Here is an 18765-nt window from a genome sequence, read left to right as displayed (position 1 = left end):
TTTTTTAGCATGAGAAAAAGGATGGGTAGGATAAAATGTTAGGACAGCGGTCCGGATTCAGTGCTAAGACTTACATTTCATTTGGGAAATCCAATATTTAATTTTGCTTTAAATACTGAATGAGGTTTGTTTTTACTATTTTCAAATACAACTTTCAAATTTAACACTATTTTCAAACAATTTGCCTCACGGCATTAACATAGCTGTGGGTGGGATCAACAGAAACTGGCCAATCATTATTTTGTATGGTAAGCTCCTATAGGAAGAGGGAAAATTAATAAACTGCCTGTAATTGACACTGAAAGCTCATGATTAATATCTTTTAATGTGCATATATACATATATACATGAAGTTATAGTGAAACTATACATAATAGTGGAACTATACATTTACAATTTATTAAATTTTGATAAAAAACATTAATCTGGAAAATTACCAGCTTTTCACTAGGTCGGCCACAGCTGAAAATGGGTGGGCCATTGACCACCCGGGCCCATCCCTAACTTCGCCACTGGTTCCCTCCTGGTGGATTGACCTGCCCAACTCAATCCGAGCAGCTGAGTCCTAAGCCATCTTCAAGAATCGGCTAAAAACACATCTCTTCCATCCTTATTTGACCCTCTAACTCTAGCACTCTCTATTCTAATTATATTCTTTTTAAAAAATGCCCCTTTTAGACTTGCATTCTATTCATTTACTAACTGCTTGTTTTCTTGATGTTGTTTTTTTAATTAACACTGGCTTATCCATTCTTTTTGTATTTTATCAATGTATTTTCTTTTTAATTTAATATATTACAATGTATACAAGTGTAACGCCACACCAGCAGAGGGAACCCTCGCCTGAGTACTGACTGTTCACTGCTCCCTCTTCTTCTACAGTAACTTCCTGTTTGACACTATTTAACAGAGTCAGGGTGTTCCCATTTTGCGAAGTATTGCCAGTTTACCTGCCTTACCAAGCGGTTTCCCATTGATTATTCTGACTGCCTGTTTGTGTATGATTCTGCCTGTTTTCACGTTCTTGCTTCTTGAATTGCCCCATTGGATTTACTGCCTGACTGGACTGATGTTTGTGTTTGACCTTTTCGCCTGCCTACTCGTCTCTGCCTTTTGGACTCCCCTTGTGCATGTTGAAAGATCGGACTGCCATTACGGTACTGACTCTCTAACTGGTTTAACGACGCTGTTGATAAGATCTTTCCCTAATAAACTTCTGCAAATGGATTCTAATACTAAGACTTGTTATAGCACTTGTATATCACTGCTCTTTTGTTGATTTTGATTGTTTCCATTATCCTCATTTGTAAGTCACTTCGGATAAAAGTGTCTGCTAAATGTAAATTTATAAAATACGAACATATGCATGTATATATTTAATAAAAACATGTTATGTTTATATATTAAATATTTTTATATAAGATATATAAATATGTATATACATGTAAATATTTTCACTTATATACAGATAATAAATGTGTGTGTGTGTGTGTGTACTCTGTATTGTGCTCCCCATTAATCGCATCCAAATTAAAAGTTTTGTAAACATATGTGTACACTGTGTATATATAAATACAAACATTTATTTATATTATATATAAATATATTTAATATACAAAAACATAACATTTTTCTTAAATATAAACATTCATGTGTGTGTATTTATAGATACATAAATATACACAGTATATACACATATTATAATTTTGTTATGGAAAATGTATTGTTTGCTGGGCAGCTATAGACGGGGACCCGCCTGACTCCCTATTTTGTTTTGTTTTTGCTCATTTTACACTGGTTTTGATTCAGACTTTGACCTAAATTGCTTCAGACAAGCTGTTTGCTGATCGTCTGAACTTTGCCTGTTCCCTTTGAGTTTGAAAACACAAGATCAGCAAAACTTTGTTTATTTTCTGTGATGTAAAAGAGGATGGACATCTGAAAGTAAACTGAGATGAAGGTTAGGGGAGGATTCGCACACAACCAGGTAAATATCACAGTTCACTCATATTTAAGACATTCTAAAGGATAATATTGTCAGCTTTTCAGTGAACTGATGAGGAAAATGGCAATCAAATTAGTTTTGTTCTGTTTGTGTTTCTGGCTTCTGGATGGTGAGTTTGAAATGTGTTTTTATGCCTTCGCTTGTTTCTGTTCTGATATAATGTAATAAACTAGTGGTTAGAGTAGATAATTTACTATTATTTTTTTATTTTTTTTACTGTAAAATCAATTCAGGTGTGAACTTAGTAATAAATTAAATATGAAGCTCAAATACCCAACAGCATTACCAGCATTTTAGTGTGACATTAAAGATTAAAGTAAAAGCATCTTCATTTACACTAGTGGCTAAAAGTGTTATCTGGAGGAGATTGGTCTGTTTGTTTATTTGTTTGTTTGTTTGTTTGTTTTTCATCTCTGCAAGTGTCAGACTCTTGTCATGTTTTGTCTATGTTTTGCTTTGTGACTCAGTTTCTGTCTGTTCTGTCTGTCTGAATGATTTAATCCCAGGTGTTTCCTGTGTTTCCATTGATCCCAAGTGTGTCTAGTCTTCCCATCACCCTGTCCTGTATAAATAGTTTCCCCTGTGTTCAGTTTGGCGTCTTGTATTGTTCATGTATAAATGTGCTCTGTGAGTTTTCCTTGTTATAAACAAACTTCTCTGGATTGATGTACTCTTCGTCTCCCTCCGTTCCCTGCTCCACACTCCACTCAGTAGTGCAACCCTGACAGCAAGCTGGAATGAACCATCAACATATGAGGAAATATGTTATATTTTTAAATATGAGGAAATGAAAAAAACTAAAGCATAATCAGTTAATAATATTTTGTTGGTTCTCTCTTGTCTCTCTTTCTTTCTATGACAGCTTAGCCAAAATCTATGTCCGCAAAATTTGGCATGTTTCATTGTATTATCATTAATAAAAATGATTGACTCCAAGAAAAAACACTGAATTTGCGTACAAAATCTGTAACCAGTTTTAAGTAATCTTAATAAAGTTTGAAAAAGTCATTTTAGTAGACATGACATGACTTTTGGCCACTACTGTACCTACTGTACACTGTGTTCTGCAGATGTATTCGGTCAGGAAATGAAGTTAATGAAACCGGGAGATTCAGTCACTCTGAACTCTGGTCTTACTGAAATAAAGGATGATGATGAGATTCAGTGGAGGTTTGGATATGAAAATACTTTAATAGCTGAAATCATTAAACGGACCAACATCATGACTGTATATGAAGATGTTCTTGATGGGAGATTCAGAAACAGACTGAAGCTGGACAATCAGACTGGATCTCTGACCATCACAGACAGCAGACGTGAACATACAGGACCTTATGAACTGAAGAGCAAGAGTGTGAGGAAGAGTTTCTTTCTTAATATCATTGGTGAGTTAAATTTATGGCGCATCATCTGTGCACCTGAATAAACAAACAATCAAAGAGTAAGGGAATACTAGAATAATCAAATATCTAAATTAATAACATTATGTGTTTTATAGTCATGTGAAATTGGCGTCAGTATAAAAATCAGTCAGTTATTAATCCAAACACCATTTCTGTTCTTTTATATAATTCATTTCAAATTTACACTTCAAAAGTTTTACTTCAGTAGACCATCAGATAAGACTCTGAATCTGTGATGAAACCTGTTTCTGTTTGTTCTCTGTGTGTTTTTGATAATGCAGATGAAATATTAATGAAGGAGGGAGATTCAATCACTATAAACTCTGGTCTTACTGAAATAATGGACGACGAGATTCAGTGGAGGTTTAGAAGTGAAAACACTTTAATAGCTGAAATCAATAAACGGGTCGGCAACATGACTGTATATGATGATGTTCTTGATGGGAGATTCAGAAACAGACTGAAGCTGAACAATCAAACTGGATCTCTGACCATCACAAACATCACAACTGAACATACTGGAGTTTATCAACTAGATCTCAGTAATGAGATAAAGAGTTTCCTTCTCGCTGTCTATGGTGAGTTAAATATTTGTTCCACCAGTTTTATTTTTTCATCACCAGATATTATATTATTCCACACACCGTTTTGCTTTTTTCTGTCTGTTCTGTTGTTTTATATTATTATTCTTTTGGAGATTACATTTAAAACTAATTACTAAAGAAAACAAACATGAAGGATTTAAATTGCATTACTTTGTGACAACCCCTTTTCTGTTTGATCCAGATGAAACATCAGTGAAGGAGGGAGATACACTCACTCTCAACTCTGGTCGTACTGAAATAACAACGGATGAAAAGTTTTTGTGGTTGTATATGAATGAAATTGCTTTAATAGCTAGAACCAACCAATGGGACGACAATATCACTGTGTACGATGATGTTCTTGATGGGAGATTCAGAGACAGACTGAAGCTGGACGATCAAACTGGATCTCTGACCATCACAAACATCACAACTCAACATGCTGGACGTTATTTACTCATGATAGAGAGAAGACCGATAATTCAGTTATTAAAAGCTCTCAGTGTTTCTGTCTATGGAGAGTAGAGAGCAGATTCAAAAGAGCTGAACAAGAGCAAGCACATATTCACACATCAGAAACATAAAGGATGATGTTATTTCTTTTATTCTTTATATTTATCCTCTGATATTGATGTGGTTAATTTTCAAATGCTCAGATATGATCAAGTATGAAATGCAAGTATTTGTCATGGTCAATACTGAAGATTACCAAAGATGCTCGCATTCAGTAATTTTTCATATTTTATTTCAAATATTCCTCTCTTGCATTGTTATTATTGTACACATTCAGATTGAAGGCTTTGTCTATATATCTGTCAGATTAGACACAGATCTCACTTTTCTGTCCATTTGTCATCTGTATTTGCTTGCCTTTATCAATAAAGTGTTCTCGCTCTGAGGTTCAAGAGTGTCTCCATGTTTTATTACATTTATTATGTCGAGCACCTCCTGGAGGAATACTAAGGTAAGCAGTACATATTAATTTTTACATTATTATTAAGCTTATACCTATGAAACGTCATTTTTACTTTTTTATTACTATTAAATTGTTATTTTTGTAACTCTGCAAGACTTTCTGAAGCAAATCACATATACAGCTAAAACATTACAAATTGTATGATTGTACTGAATAATATAGCTACTGTACATTCAAACAGCAAAAGAAAAGAAAAAAATCCATGATAGCATTTCCACGACTTTCTAAAAGAGGAGTAAATGTAGAGTATGACGGCTTTTTAATACGTTATTTATTTATTTTTTAATCTAAGATTACGGGATTAAAGTCGTAATACTACAAGAATAAAGTCGAAATATTATGAGAATGAGTCAAAATATTTTGTGAATAAAGTCGAAATGTTTCGATAATAAAGTTGAATTGTTTCGAGAATAAAATGTAAATTGAATTATTTTTTCCAAGCATGTCGTCCCCGCGAGGTAAAACTATTACAAAAGGGTTAAACAAGAGAGCTACTGCGCCCCCCGAAGGAATGTCGATTGGGTTTGTGAGCTGATGTTAAAATAAAAGTTTGTTCCTGTTCAGTCTGTTAATAAATATCATATTCTTGAAATGTGTTTTATTGCCTTATTCAAGTAATTTAACATTTTTAGTTTTTCACTAACCACACATAACATTTTTTTTTTTGGCCTGACAACTTCTCCAAGTGCTCTCAGTCCGGGCCATTTGCAAGACCAATAAAGGCTATAATCTCAAAATATTATAATAAATGAGCTGAAGACACTCTCAGGATCTCATGACAAAAGGAAAACATTGCTTAAAACACTTTTAACACGTTATGGTTCAGTCTCTTTCTGTTGAAAATGATGTAATTGATCTACAGGAAGCTGAGGCCTACTGGAGCTCAAAGTGTGACGTATGAAAGAAGCTGTTTGATCAGGGGTCTGCAACCTACTGCACGTTACCAACAGTGGCACGCAGAGGGATATTCACTGGCACTTGAGCAATAAAGAAAACTGCATTACGACGTACATTTTGAGGTAATAATTTCTTATAGTCACTGCCTGTTAGGAGCTATAAATACCTGTATTATTACATTTTTGAAAGTTTACGTTAAAAGAGAGCAAGGAAAGATGTAGCTGCAAATCATTTAATATTGGTCAACTGTTTTATAATGTAAATGTTAAATGACCGACAGCTATATCCAGTGATGCAAACTAACTTTATTCCCCCTTAAACATGGATATTTTGAGAGAGAGAGATTGAAGTTGCTTGTGTACCTGCGTCTGTCACTCGGTTCAAACAACAAAACTGAGGCTGTATTCACACCTGTTTTCAACTCAAGTTCAAGTTTTTATCTGATCATCAAAATGCTTAAGTACTGTATACATGCAGCATGCATTAAACTCACCATTAAATAAAAATGTTAAACTCTTATGATTTTAAAGGAATACTATAGTGTTTAGTATTAATAATTTATCCGTGTAGCTTCATTATTATTATTTTTTATATATTCATGTGCCTTACACAGCAAAATCCCCAGTGTTAATTTAACACTCTGAGTGTGGACTCATATAAACACTGAAGCAGTGTTAAAAGTAACACTGAAGCAGAGTTGAAGTTAATGAGATAATTAAGAAGTTAATTGAGTTATGATTGACCATTATTGAAGACACCTGATGTTAAAAAGCAGAATCCCCAACCGAGAAAATCACAATTTTTGTGTCACCATTATAGTGGTAAGTGTTTGCTTTAGTTGTGATCTTGACCCTTCAGTTATTTACTTTAGACTTTGTGGGGTTGTGGTAACTGAATTATAACATACAGACCAGAGCAAAGGCAATCATGTGTGCTATTGATTGTGGTTTGAGCTGATTGTCATGGAGTGACCTGAATGCCTGAATTCAGGTTTCTTTACTGTATACATAAATTAAGTGAAAAAAAAGTAAGCAATCCAGCATTTTTGGCATAATATGACATGTTTTTAAAAGTTAGTTCCCGATAGATAAAAAAAAAAAAAATCTTTAGTTTAGACACTAAATCAAGAATCAGCGTGAGCATCAAAACAACGGTGACCAGCAAAAAAGCATGTTGTAGCCAATAAAAACTCATCCATGGCTCCCATCATGCATTGCGGCATGAATAAATTATGATCTGAACTGTCTTTTTAACTTTTTATTCTAACTATATTTCATTTTTGCTGTTTTTATGTGAATTTTTAGTATCTAGTTTTGGGATGTCCAGAGTAGATCGGTTTATCTGAAAATGCTGTTTGTCACCGTTGTTGAGATTCATATGCTGATTCTTGTTATCTTTGTGTGCCTAAAATCAAAAATTTTAATAAAAAAAAAAAAGTAAAGATCAGAATCACTTGCAAAAAATGCCTACAAAACAGAATGTATAGAGAATACAGACTCTTTCATTGTGGAATCGAAGCTGTTACAATCAATAATGGAAGTTTTACTTGGAGAAAAGAGTTTAAATGAGTTCAGCAATTCAGTTCAAACAACGCTTACATTAAAACATAATCATCACCACCTGATGACTTTTGCTCTTGGCTTGCCAAACACATTTTACAAGTAAAAAGTCACAAGCCAAGATCCCAACTAAAGCAATCACTGACCACTATAATGGTGACACACAAATTGTGATTTTGTCGTTTGGTGATTCTGCTTTTTAAAGGGATAGTTCACCCAAAAATGAAAATTCTGTCGGTAATTACTCACCCTCATGTTGATCCAACCATGTAAGTCTTTAGTTCGTCTTCGGATTACCAATTTATATTTTTGTGATTAAATATGAGCGCTGGAATACTCCTCCATTGGCTTTAAGGGGGCCCAAACTTGTCCGTCCAGAAAGTCAGTGAAGAAAATGTTTAAATAGTCCATGCCACTACAGTGGCTCAACTATACGTTTCTCAAGCGACGATAATACTTAAAAAAAAACAAAAAAAAAACAAAAGAACAAACAAAAGAACGACTTTATTCAACTATTCATTTTCTCTCTTGTAGGCCTATGACGTTAGTTCACGAGAGCTCCATGACGCATGCGCGAGAACTGAACTGACGATGGTCTTCTTCTACTACTACTTGTTACTGGCTGCTCACTCCTTAGGAGTATTACCGCCACCTAGGGTTCAAGATGAAGTGCTGGCATAGACGGAAGCGCTAAACTTTGTTTACAAGCAGGTGAATGCGCGTGTGGTAGTTAAAACCATTATTTGTAAATATATCGGCAGATTTTGACGTAGATGAAGACTTGAATTTTTTTAACCAACCTTACTTATTCGAACCTGAATACACAGACACTGAAATGCAAGAGATGGAAGAGGCTGCCGCTGCAACACAACCACAGTCTCAAGCTTCCGAAAGACAGAGAGCATTGGAGAGCTGGTGGTGTAAATGTAATCAGTGCCAGGCGATGCCAACTGAACAGGAGAGTATGTGCTGCATCGATTGGGACATTATAATGCCACAGCTTGAAAGTTAGGATAACGCAGACAATGGGACAAGTGTATTTTGCTGTATAACCGAGGATCCCGGTTTTCCGCCCCTGCTAAGTCGAAGTGTTTTAGAAGTGTTTTTTAATTTGCCTAAAGTGAACTGGAAGAGACGTCCGAGGCCAGAAGGACCGGATAGCACTTTATCTATGGAGTAAGTAGGTTTGTTTTGACTGTAGAATAATTACACGTGCAGCCTAGCTTTTTACAATGTGTTTTTTTTATCATCTATCCTCATGTGTGTAAACACTTTCTAATTCTTTTTTTTCTGTTTACAGTCAGTACAGACTGGTGGCATACCGCGTGGTTCTCAAAATGGATATTGAAAGGTCAAAAACTTGGAAGACACAACAGAAAAGTTCTTCCATCTTGTGTAGTGCGAGCCATATGGGAAAGATATCCCTCATTCTCGGGAGTATATGTTGGTTTCAAGGATGCCGAAGAAGCTTTTATGCTAATGTAAAGAAATTTAAAGCAAGTCAATACACTAATTTATTTTTATTTATTTTATTTTTTTGAATATTTACAGTTAACATTTTTGTGTATTGCTGATATACTTGTTAAATAAAAATGTTAATACAAATATATTGTCTTGTGTTTGTAATTTAGGTTTAAGGTTTACCAAACAGTTTTAGTTTAGATGTTAAAGAGAATTTTAGTCAGAGAGCTTTCTTTATCACTGCAATAGATATGCACAATTTTTTATTATCAACAGTTTCAAACACTATATACAAATTTTTCTAACCAAAAAAATAATAATAATAATTATGTAAATATGCATCATGAGATAGCATTTCACCAAAAGAAAAATCAAACAAAATAAGAAAAGGCCAAAAAATGTTTTACAGTATTCTGTTGACAGTCTTTTACTTGGAAAACCTTGACACATGTTTTGCAATAGCAGCCTCCTTGTCCGGTTTGGGTTTTGTTGAAATATTGCAAGGTATATCAGGCAAAGAAACTTGAGAGGAAGGGTCCTTGAAAAGTACAGTAGGGTCACTGCGCCGTTCCTGTACCCTTTGTAGAAGTTCATCCCTGAAGTTTTGTGTTGTTGGTTCATAAATTTTCCTTGCCAACCAATTTTTATTTTGCTTGGGGAAAACAATGTTGTATCGCGGAACACCTGTAAAAGTGAAATATATACAGTTGTAATGCATTGTTTTTTGCCCTAACTAAATTACCTTGTCTATTTTGCTCTCTGTCAGTGTGTATGTATAATTCAATTGTGCATTTTGCATTGTCAGCACCCCACTTTTGGAAAGTTGATTACTTGCCTGAGCTGGTTGTGGCCTGTTGACGGTTTACATTTTCATTGTGATCCATGACAGCAAGTTATGAACGAGCTGTCATCGAGGAGTAGTGAAAATGCAGGTTCTTTCTGCAGTATTTCAGAAGAACAGAATGGTAAACTTCAAGACTACCTGAGAAAAAAAAAAATTAGGTTTTCCCTATCCATGTGAATTTTAAACCATTTGTTTTAGTATTAACTTGCCTGTGTGCTTGAAGAGGGCCATTTGCCTCATGTCCTTCAACAGATTGGGATGTAAAACCAGTGTTGATAGTGTGTGGAAGGCTGTGGACTCTTTTCGTAGCCATCGTTTCCTCCTTTGCTGGTCATGGGTGAGGTCATCGTGGGCACACGTTTGTTGACGTCCATTTTCTTCCCACCTGTGTTCACCGCAGTGATGGAGCAGAGATTTCCACTTTTCTGTCAAAACCTGTTTAAAACATTTTTACAATGAAATTTTTGATAAGGGTTTGTCTACATCAGATGTATAAAATAAATATTAGATAACAAACCTCTGGGTCACCGTTGCAGGATCCACATGCATACCACAAATGGTTGCATATGCTTTTAATCCATGGCTGAAGGTCTACATTTTCTTTCTTTTTAGAAACTGATAGTAATTTCTTGAATAAACCTGCAAAACATTATGACAGTTATTTATTATACATTATGAGATTGTGGGGTAAACCTAGTACATACAAACAGTGTTTATATTTTTGTCAAACTGTAGTTTTTGCAAAGCGGCTTTTATGTACAACAGTAGTTAAGAAATAAAAACGTTATTAAAAAAATTACGTATGAATTAGTATGGAAAGATGTATACCCTTCACTACGTGCCAGATGTCAAACTCATGATGAATTTGTGGATAATCAACCCTCATGATCTTTCTTATAGATAGGGATCTGTCCGTAGTCATAACGTCAATGTCTTTTATGCCTCTTTTGAAGCCTATGGGCTCCATGCCAACAGAGCTTGCTGCTTCTGTAACCTTGAATTTTAAAAATTATATGATTATATCAACAAATGTCATTCCTTCATTAGATTAAAAGGTGCTTTAATCAATCTCGGTTGGCGTAACCAATTGTTGATTTTTGTATTATTATCAAACAAAACAGAGGCTAGCTAGAGCCTCTCTCCAACTCATCCGTGTACTAACCCACCCCACATCATTCTAGTCGGTTACTTGCTGGAACTGTCACAGTGTCTGGGTTGTGTTCCCTGGGTTTCCACTAGGTGTCCTCAGTTCCCACGGTGTTTATCATATTATCACTTCCTGTCTCCTTATTTGGTCACCTTCCTCCTTGTTTAGTTTATTGATTGTTCCCCACCTGTCTCCTGTTTCCCCATTATCCTTTTGTGTATTTATACCTGGTCTGTCTGAGTCTTAGTCACGGAGTCCTTGTTTAATGTGATGTTAATTCATGTCCGTCATCTAGTCGTGCCCTTGCCTTGTGTTCATGTTTTGTTTATGTTTTGGATTTGGATATTCTGGTTTGACCCTGCCTGGACTGTTACCCCTTCGGATTACCCTTTAATAAATGACTTACCTGCAAATTGGTTCCCTCTCCTGTGTTATCTGTAACACCCAACGTGACAGAAGGACTCCGTCACCTTGAGATCCAGCGGTATGTCTGCTTATGTCTCCTCCCCAGCCACAGAGTGGGAGAGGAACGGATTTGAGGGAACTCGCCTGGTGGTTTTCCGGGGGACCAGGGGAGGTCGCCGAGGAGGGAGTGGTCGAGAGGAGATTCAGCACCGCTCTCAACCATGGCCTCCCTTCGACCCGGGGCTCGTGTTGGATGGATCAGAGCCACCGTCTCACCATGGCGGACGGAGAGGGGAGAGGAAGCGCACGTCAGCCACGGTGGCGCCATTGCCCATGATTGCGCGAGTCCAGTGCCACGGTGCAAAATGGCCGCCAGCTCAGCGACAACGCCCAAGAAGGCCGCTGACTCATTCTTGGATTATTTCGCTACGCTGTCCAAGATCCTAGAGATTCCCAAGACTGTTAACATCATGGCTGCTGAGCCAGAGCCACAGCACAAGACGGCCGCCAGCCCAGAGCCACAGCACAAGACGGCCGCCAGCCCAGAGCCACAGCACAAGACGGCCGCCAGCCCAGAGCCACAGCACAAGATGGCCGCCAGCCCAGAGCCACAGCACAAGATGGCCGCCAGCCCAGCGCCACAGCACAAGATGGCTGCCAGCCCAGCGCCACAGCAACGCCTGAGTCTCCAGAAAAGGTGTCATTGACTCGCCATCATAGAGGGCGGAGGAGGAGGAGACCGGCGTCAACCATTCCTCAAAGCCCAGAGGACGTTCCCGAGGCGGTGCCCGATGCTGTTCTGGAGGCTGAGGCGGTGCCCGATGCCGATGCGGTTCCGGAGGCCGAGGCGGTGCCCGATGCCGATGCGGTTCCGGAGGCCGAGGCGGTGCCCGATGCCGAGGTGGTGCCCGATGCGGTTCCGGAGGCCGAGGCGGTGCCCGATGCCGAGGCGGTGCCCGATGCTGTTCCGGAGGCCGAGGCGGTGCCCGATGCCGAGGCGGTGCCCGATGCTGTTCCGGAGGCCGAGGCGGTGCCCGATGCCAAGGCGGTGCCCGATGCGGTGCCCGATGCCGTTCCGGAGGCCGATGCGGTGCCCGTTGCCGATGCGGTGCCCGTTGCCGATGCGGTGCCCGATGCCGAGGCGGTGCCCGATGCAGAGGCGGTGCCCGATGCTGTTCCGGAGGCCGATGCTGTTCCGGAGGCCGAGGCGGTGCCCGATGCCGAGGCGGTGCCCGATGCTGTTCCGGAGGCCGAGGCGGTGCCCGATACCGAGGTGGTGCCCGATACCGAGGTGGTGCCCGATACCGAGGCGGTGCCCGTTCCCGATGCGGTGCCCGAGACCGGTCTAGAGTCAGGGCTAGTTCCTGTTGACCCTCTAGAGTTAGGGCTAGCTCCTGTTGATCATCCAGAATCGAGTCATGTTCCAGTGGTTCCTCTTGAATCAAGTCGTGTTCCTGTTGACCCTCCAGAGTCGAGTCAAGTTCCTGTTGACCTTCCAGAGTCGAGTCAGGTGACTGTTGAATTTTCAGAGTTGAGTGAGGTTCCGGTTGACCTTCCAGAGGCTAGTCAGGTACTTGTGGACCCTCCAGATTCAGGGCTAGTCACCGATGACCCTCCAGAGTCAGGGCTAGTCACCGATGACCCTCCAGAGTCAGGACTAGTCACCGATGACCATCCAGAGTCAGGGCCAATCACCGATGACCTTCCAGAGCCAGGGCTAGGTACCATGGACTTTCCAGAGACAAGGCTAGTCATCGTGGACCTTACAGAGTCAGGTCAAGTCACTGGGTGGCCTTCTGCTCCGCCCTGTTGGACTCCGGCATCGACCACAGGGGCGTGGTGGTCATCTGCTCCGCCCTGGGGGGCTTCCGCTCTGACCACACGGACATGGTGGTCTTCTGCTCCGCCCTGGGGGGCGCTTGCCCTGACTACACGGTTGTGGTAGTCTTCCGCTCCGCCCTGGGGGACTCTGGCGTCGACCACGAGGATGTGGTGGTCCTCTGCTCCGCCCTGGGGGGCTTCCGCTCTGACCACACGGACGTGGTGGTCCTCTGCTCCGCCCTGGGGGGCTTCCACTCTGACCACATGGACGTGGTGGTCTTCTGCTCCGCCCTGGGGGGCGCTTGCCCTGACTACACGGTTGTGGTGGTCTTCCGCTCCGCCCTGGAGGACTCTGGCCTTGACCACATGGGTGTGGTGGTCTTCTGCTCCGCCCTGGGGGGCTTCATGTTGTTTTTTCCTTTTGTTTTTGTGTTAATGTCTGTCCCTGTTCCTTTCTGTTAGTCTGGCCCTCCGTCCCTCCCCCTGAACCTCCTCCGGTCCTCCTCCCTCCTGGTCTTTCTGTGTTGTGTTTACATTCTGGTGCGTGTTCCCCATGTTTTTCTTTTCTGGCCCTCCGTCCCTCCCCCAGAGCCTCCACCTGTCCGCCTCCCTCCTGGTCTCTGTTTTGTGTCTGTCTTGGAGCGTCTGGGAGCCGCTCCGTAGAAGGGGGATACTGTCACAGTGTCTGGGTTGTGTTCCCTGGGTTTCCACTAGGTGTCCTCAGTTCCCACGGTGTTTATCATATTATCACTTCCTGTCTCCTTATTTGGTCACCTTCCTCCTTGTTTAGTTTATTGATTGTTCCCCACCTGTCTCCTGTTTCCCCATTATCCTTTTGTGTATTTATACATGGTCTGTCTGAGTCTTAGTCACGGAGTCCTTGTTTAATGTGATGTTAATTCATGTCCGTCATCTAGTCGTGCCCTTGCCTTGTGTTCATGTTTTGTTTATGTTTTGGATTTGGATATTCTGGTTTGACCCTGCCTGGACTGTTACCCCTTCAGATTACCCTTTATTAAATGACTTACCTGCAAATTGGTTCCCTCTCCTGTGTTATCTGTAACACCCAACGTAACATGTTTTGTGCTACGGGTCGCTCTGTTTGTGTTGATTAGGCTGTCTGCAGAAAACATGTTTTTTTAAAAAGTGTGTTCAGGAAACAGAAAGCTAGTGGATACTGAGGAGATGTTTGTTGTATGTAAAAAAAAAAAAAAAAAAAAAAGTTTTTTGCCTAAAAAATGTGTGAGACCGCTTAGAGCACCTTTAATAATAATACACAATTTAAGTAAAATAATAATACAAAACACATTAAATATAAATGTTGATCAATTAGTGACAATATCTGCATGTACACTGACCTGCACCAACTCGTAGTGAACAACCTGATTAGTTGCAGGTTGAGTAATGAAGCCCAGTCATCAATGTCCGCATATGTTGCCCCAGTGAAAAGTGTACACGCTGCCACCAGAAGGTTGTTAGCTGGCATGCCTCTAATTTTATCACACAAGTTCCATTTTCCTTGATGACCATTTGAACATTCCCAAGCAACACGTATGAGACTTCCACAAGTTGTTTTTTTTAGTTTCAGTGACTGATGCTCCACAATGATGACATCTGGTAAACAGCTCCATCAAACTGGACTCATTGACGATCCATTTTTTATCTTTGAATCTACAATTTGCTTCTTCTTCTTCTGTAGTTGGAGTTGATGTTGAGGTCGAACTTAGAGGAACAAAACTTAGGTCCTTTTCTGTTGTAGGATCCAGGGAAAGCATGCTGACATCAAGACTAAGGTCTTCATTCTCACTTTCAGTTTGTTCATTCTAAATAAAATAATAATAATAACTAGAATGTACATTTCCTGAAGAAAATGTGAGTGGTGCTTGCAGTGGCAAAACTCTGCTCCCGGTAGCCACACATGAAGCCTGTGTGATGTTGTGGATCCAAGATATATGCTCTTTATATTCCTATATGGTTGCTAGGGTACTCTACATGGTTGCTATGATGTGGCTATATAGTTTATGGGGTGATATTTAAAGACTATTTGCCAGCCTGAATCCAAAAAGCCAGATCTAGTGTTTCTATATAGTTATTTTGCTGACAAATAGCTTTTATATGTTGTTAAACAGTTGCTAGGGTGCTAAAAGTGGTTGCTAGGGCGTGGCTATGAAGTTGTTATGTCACTACTTATGGACTGCTTGATAGGCCGAGTCAAAAGAGCCCTCTGCCAAGCCTCTATGACTTTCTGATCCAAAGATATGATGTCAGATAGTTTTTCCAATGTTAAGTCAATGGAATATTTTTACACATTTTCTTCGTCCGCTGTACGAATATTGTACTTCCGATTGCTTAGAAAAGTCATAGCACACCTCTCCTCAATAAGCCGTACGTTTTGACATCTCATTCATGGGTCTGTGACAAAAAATGCGGGAGGAGTAGCGCGCCAAAGTTTTGTCAAGGCGAATAGTAATAGTGATGCCTTGCCTCCGGCAAGCACCACTAACTAGAATGTACATTTCCTGAAGAAAATGTGAGTGGTGCTTGCAGTGGCAAAACTCGGCGCCCTGTTGCCACCCATGATGCCTGTGTGATGTCGTGGAGCCGAGATATAAGTACTTTATATTGCTATATGGTTCCTAGGGTGCTCTATATGGTTGCTATGGTGTGGCTATATAGTTTATGGGGTGATATTTAAAGACTATTTACCAGCCCGAATCCAAAAACCCCAAGCCAGTGTTTCTATGTAGTTATTTTGTTGAGATACAGCTATTAAATGTAGTTAAACGGTTGCTAGGGTGCTAAAATTGGTTGCTAGGGCTTGGCTATGAAGTAGTTATGTCACTACATATGGACTGCTTGATAGGCCAAGTCAAAAGAGCCCACTCTTAAGTATTTATGCCTTCCTGAGCCAAAGATATTATGTCAGATAGTTTTTCCAATGTTAAGTCTATGGGATATTTTTACACATTTTCTTCGTCCGCTGTACGAATATTGTACTTCCGATTGCTTAGAAAAGTCATAGCACACCTCTCCTCAATAAGCCGCACGTTTTGACATCTCATTCATGGGTCTGTGACAAAAAATGCGGGAGGAGTAGCGCGCCAAAGTTTTGTCAAGGCGAATAGTAATAGTGATGCCTTGCCTCCGGCAAGCACCACTAACTAGAATGTACATTTCCTGAAGAAAATGTGAGTGGTGCTTGCAGTGGCAAAACTCGCCCCTCTGTTGCTAGGGTGTTGCAATGGTGGTTGCTAGGGTACCCAGGGTGGTTGCTATGGTACTCTGGGTGATTGCTATGGTGGTTGCTAGGGTACTCAGGACGGTTGCTAGGGCCGTTGCTAGGGTACCCTGGGTGGTTGCTAGGGTCCCCATGATGGTTGCTAGGGCCATTGCTAGGGTACACAGGGTGGTTGCTAGGGTAATCGGGGTGTTGCTATGTGGTTGCTAGGGTACCTGGGGTGGTTGCTAGGGTGGTTGCTAGGGTCCCCATGATGGTTGCTAGGGCCGTTGCTAGGGTACCCTGGGTGGTTGCTAGGGTCCCCATGATGGTTGCTAGGGCCATTGCTAGGGTACACAGGGTGGTTGCTAGGGTAATCGGGGTGTTGCTATGTGGTTGCTAGGGTACCTGGGGTGGTTGCTAGGGAGGTTGCTAGGGTCCCCATGATGGTTGCTAGGGTCGTTGCTAGGGTACCCAAGGTGGTTGCTAGGGTAATCGGGTTGGTTGCTAGGGTGTTGCTATGTGGTTGCTAGGGTACCCGGCGTGGTTGCTAGGGCGGTTGCTAGGGTCCCTATGATGGTTGCTAGGGCCGTTGCTAGGGTACCCAGGATGGTTGCTAGGGTATTGCTATGTGGTTGCTAGAGTACCTGGGGTGGTTGCTAGGGCGGTTGCTAGGGTCCCCATGATGGTTGCTAGGGTAATTGGGGCGGTTGCTAGGGTTTTGCTATGTAGTTGCTAGGGTACTCGGGGTGGTTGCTAGGGCGGTTGCTAGGGTCCCCATGATGGTTGCTAGGGCCGTTGCTAGGGTACCAAGCGTGGTTGCTATGGTAATCGGGGTGGTTGCTAGGGTGTTGCTATGTGGTTGCTAGGGTAACCTGGGTGGTTGCTAGGTGGTTGTTAGGCAGTTGCTAGGATAATTTTGGTGGTTGCTAAGGTGTTGCTAGGGTGCTCTTGGTGGTTGCTAGGTGGTTGCTATGGTAACCCGGGTGGTTGTTATGATGTTACTAGGTGGTTGGTAGTTGTCACAGTTGGTAACTATGTAGTTATTATATAGTTCTTAGCCCATTTAAGCACTTAGCTAATCACTATTAGCATGTAGCTATTAACTGCTAGCATGACTAGCACGCTGGATTTTCTGTTTTCTAGCATGAGTCAAAAGAGCCAACCGCCATGTCGATACGATTTTCTGTTAAAAAGATATAAGACCTACTAGTTGGTTGCTAGGCTACTCTATTTGGTTGCTATGGAGTGGCCCGGCAGCTGCCAATGATGATACTCCAAAGGCTGCTCGCCAATATAATCCAACCCCCACGTCTGTATGATGTTCTGATGCAGAGATATAGATCTTGAAAAATGGTTGCTAGGGTACACTGTTTGGTTGCTAGGGAGGGGCCTGGATGATACTCCAAAGACTGCTTGCCAGTATGAATGATATAAACCAACCCCCATGCCTTTATGACATTCAGATTGGAAGATATCCCTTCTTTCTTTGGGTTGCTAGGGTGCTCTTAATGGTTGCTAGGGCGTGGCTAGAATGTACTGAAGGTGACTCGGGATTGGCTGTTTGCTGCCCCGAGTCAAACAAGCCCACCCTCATGTTTTTTTGACACTTCTATCCAAAGTTATTCATTTTATCTTTTTCAATGGAAGTCTATGGAGCTTGTTGCTATGGCGCTCTCTATGGTTGCTAGGGCGTGGCTTGATAGATTCACAGTGATCCTGAGAGACTGATTGGTTGCCTGATTCAAATGAGCCCACCCCCTTGTCTCTATGACACTGTGATCCTGAGTTATGTTCAATACAAAATCCCTATGTAATTTCCCATAGTAGGAAAAACACACTGTTTCATGGGCGATCTTTCACCATAGTATGTCTATGGGGCAACTTTGGGGGTCTCTAGCGCCCCAGGGGTACAACTTGTACCCCTCTGCGAGGTATGCTCTCGCACAGCCTGATAGCCTCTCCAAATGTGGTGATTCACATGTTTCTGCGAAATTCTCTCTCGGAGCTACGATCCGTCAAAGTTGGCCGTAATGCGTTGTCTATGCGATTTTTCGGCCGATATTTCGCCCGGTGTACGAACATCGTACGCCCGATCGCTTATAAAAGTCATAGCACACCATTCCCGAATAGGCCGCACGATTTGACGCCTGTTTCGTTGGTCTGTGACGAAAACTGCGGGACTAGTTACGCGCCGAAATTTTGGCGGAAGAAGAATAAGAATAAGAACTAGAATGTACATTTCCTGAAGAAAATGTGAGTGGTGCTTGCAGTGGCAAAACTCACCCCTCTGTTGCTAGGGTGTTGCAATGAGGTTGCTAGGGTGGTTGCTAGGGTACCCAGTGTGGTTGCTAGGGTAATCTGGGTGGTTGCTATGGTGGTTGCTAGTGTACTTAGGACGGTTGCTAAGGCCATTGCTAGGGTTCTCAGGGTGGTTTATATTGTA

At 41.3% G+C, this 18765-nt stretch overlaps 1 protein-coding gene and 1 long non-coding RNA gene across 2 annotated transcripts in view; one reads left to right on the top strand and one right to left on the bottom strand.

The window, feature by feature from the left end:
• Nucleotides 1-4890, top strand: part of LOC132159484 (uncharacterized) — a 280693-nt gene extending 275803 nt beyond the window's left edge. The window contains exons 5-6 of the mRNA XM_059569007.1: nt 3690-3986; nt 4195-4890. Of these exons, the coding sequence (XP_059424990.1) occupies nt 3690-3986; nt 4195-4517 (620 nt within the window). The 3' untranslated portion in view covers nt 4518-4890. The remainder of the gene's footprint in view (nt 1-3689; nt 3987-4194) is intronic.
• Nucleotides 4891-7678: 2788 nt separating this feature from the next.
• LOC132159049 (uncharacterized) lies at nt 7679-10368 on the bottom strand. Its single transcript, XR_009437744.1, has 3 exons — nt 10247-10368; nt 9935-10164; nt 7679-9863 (listed from the first exon to the last, which is right to left on the bottom strand). It is a non-coding gene; the product is annotated as an uncharacterized LOC132159049 (long non-coding RNA).
• Nucleotides 10369-18765: the final 8397 nt, after the last annotated feature.

The sequence above is a fragment of the Carassius carassius genome, chromosome 16, assembly GCF_963082965.1.
Source record: "Carassius carassius chromosome 16, fCarCar2.1, whole genome shotgun sequence".
In the NCBI taxonomy this organism is placed as follows: domain Eukaryota; kingdom Metazoa; phylum Chordata; class Actinopteri; order Cypriniformes; family Cyprinidae; genus Carassius; species Carassius carassius.
This window is presented reverse-complemented; position numbering and strand designations above follow the sequence as displayed.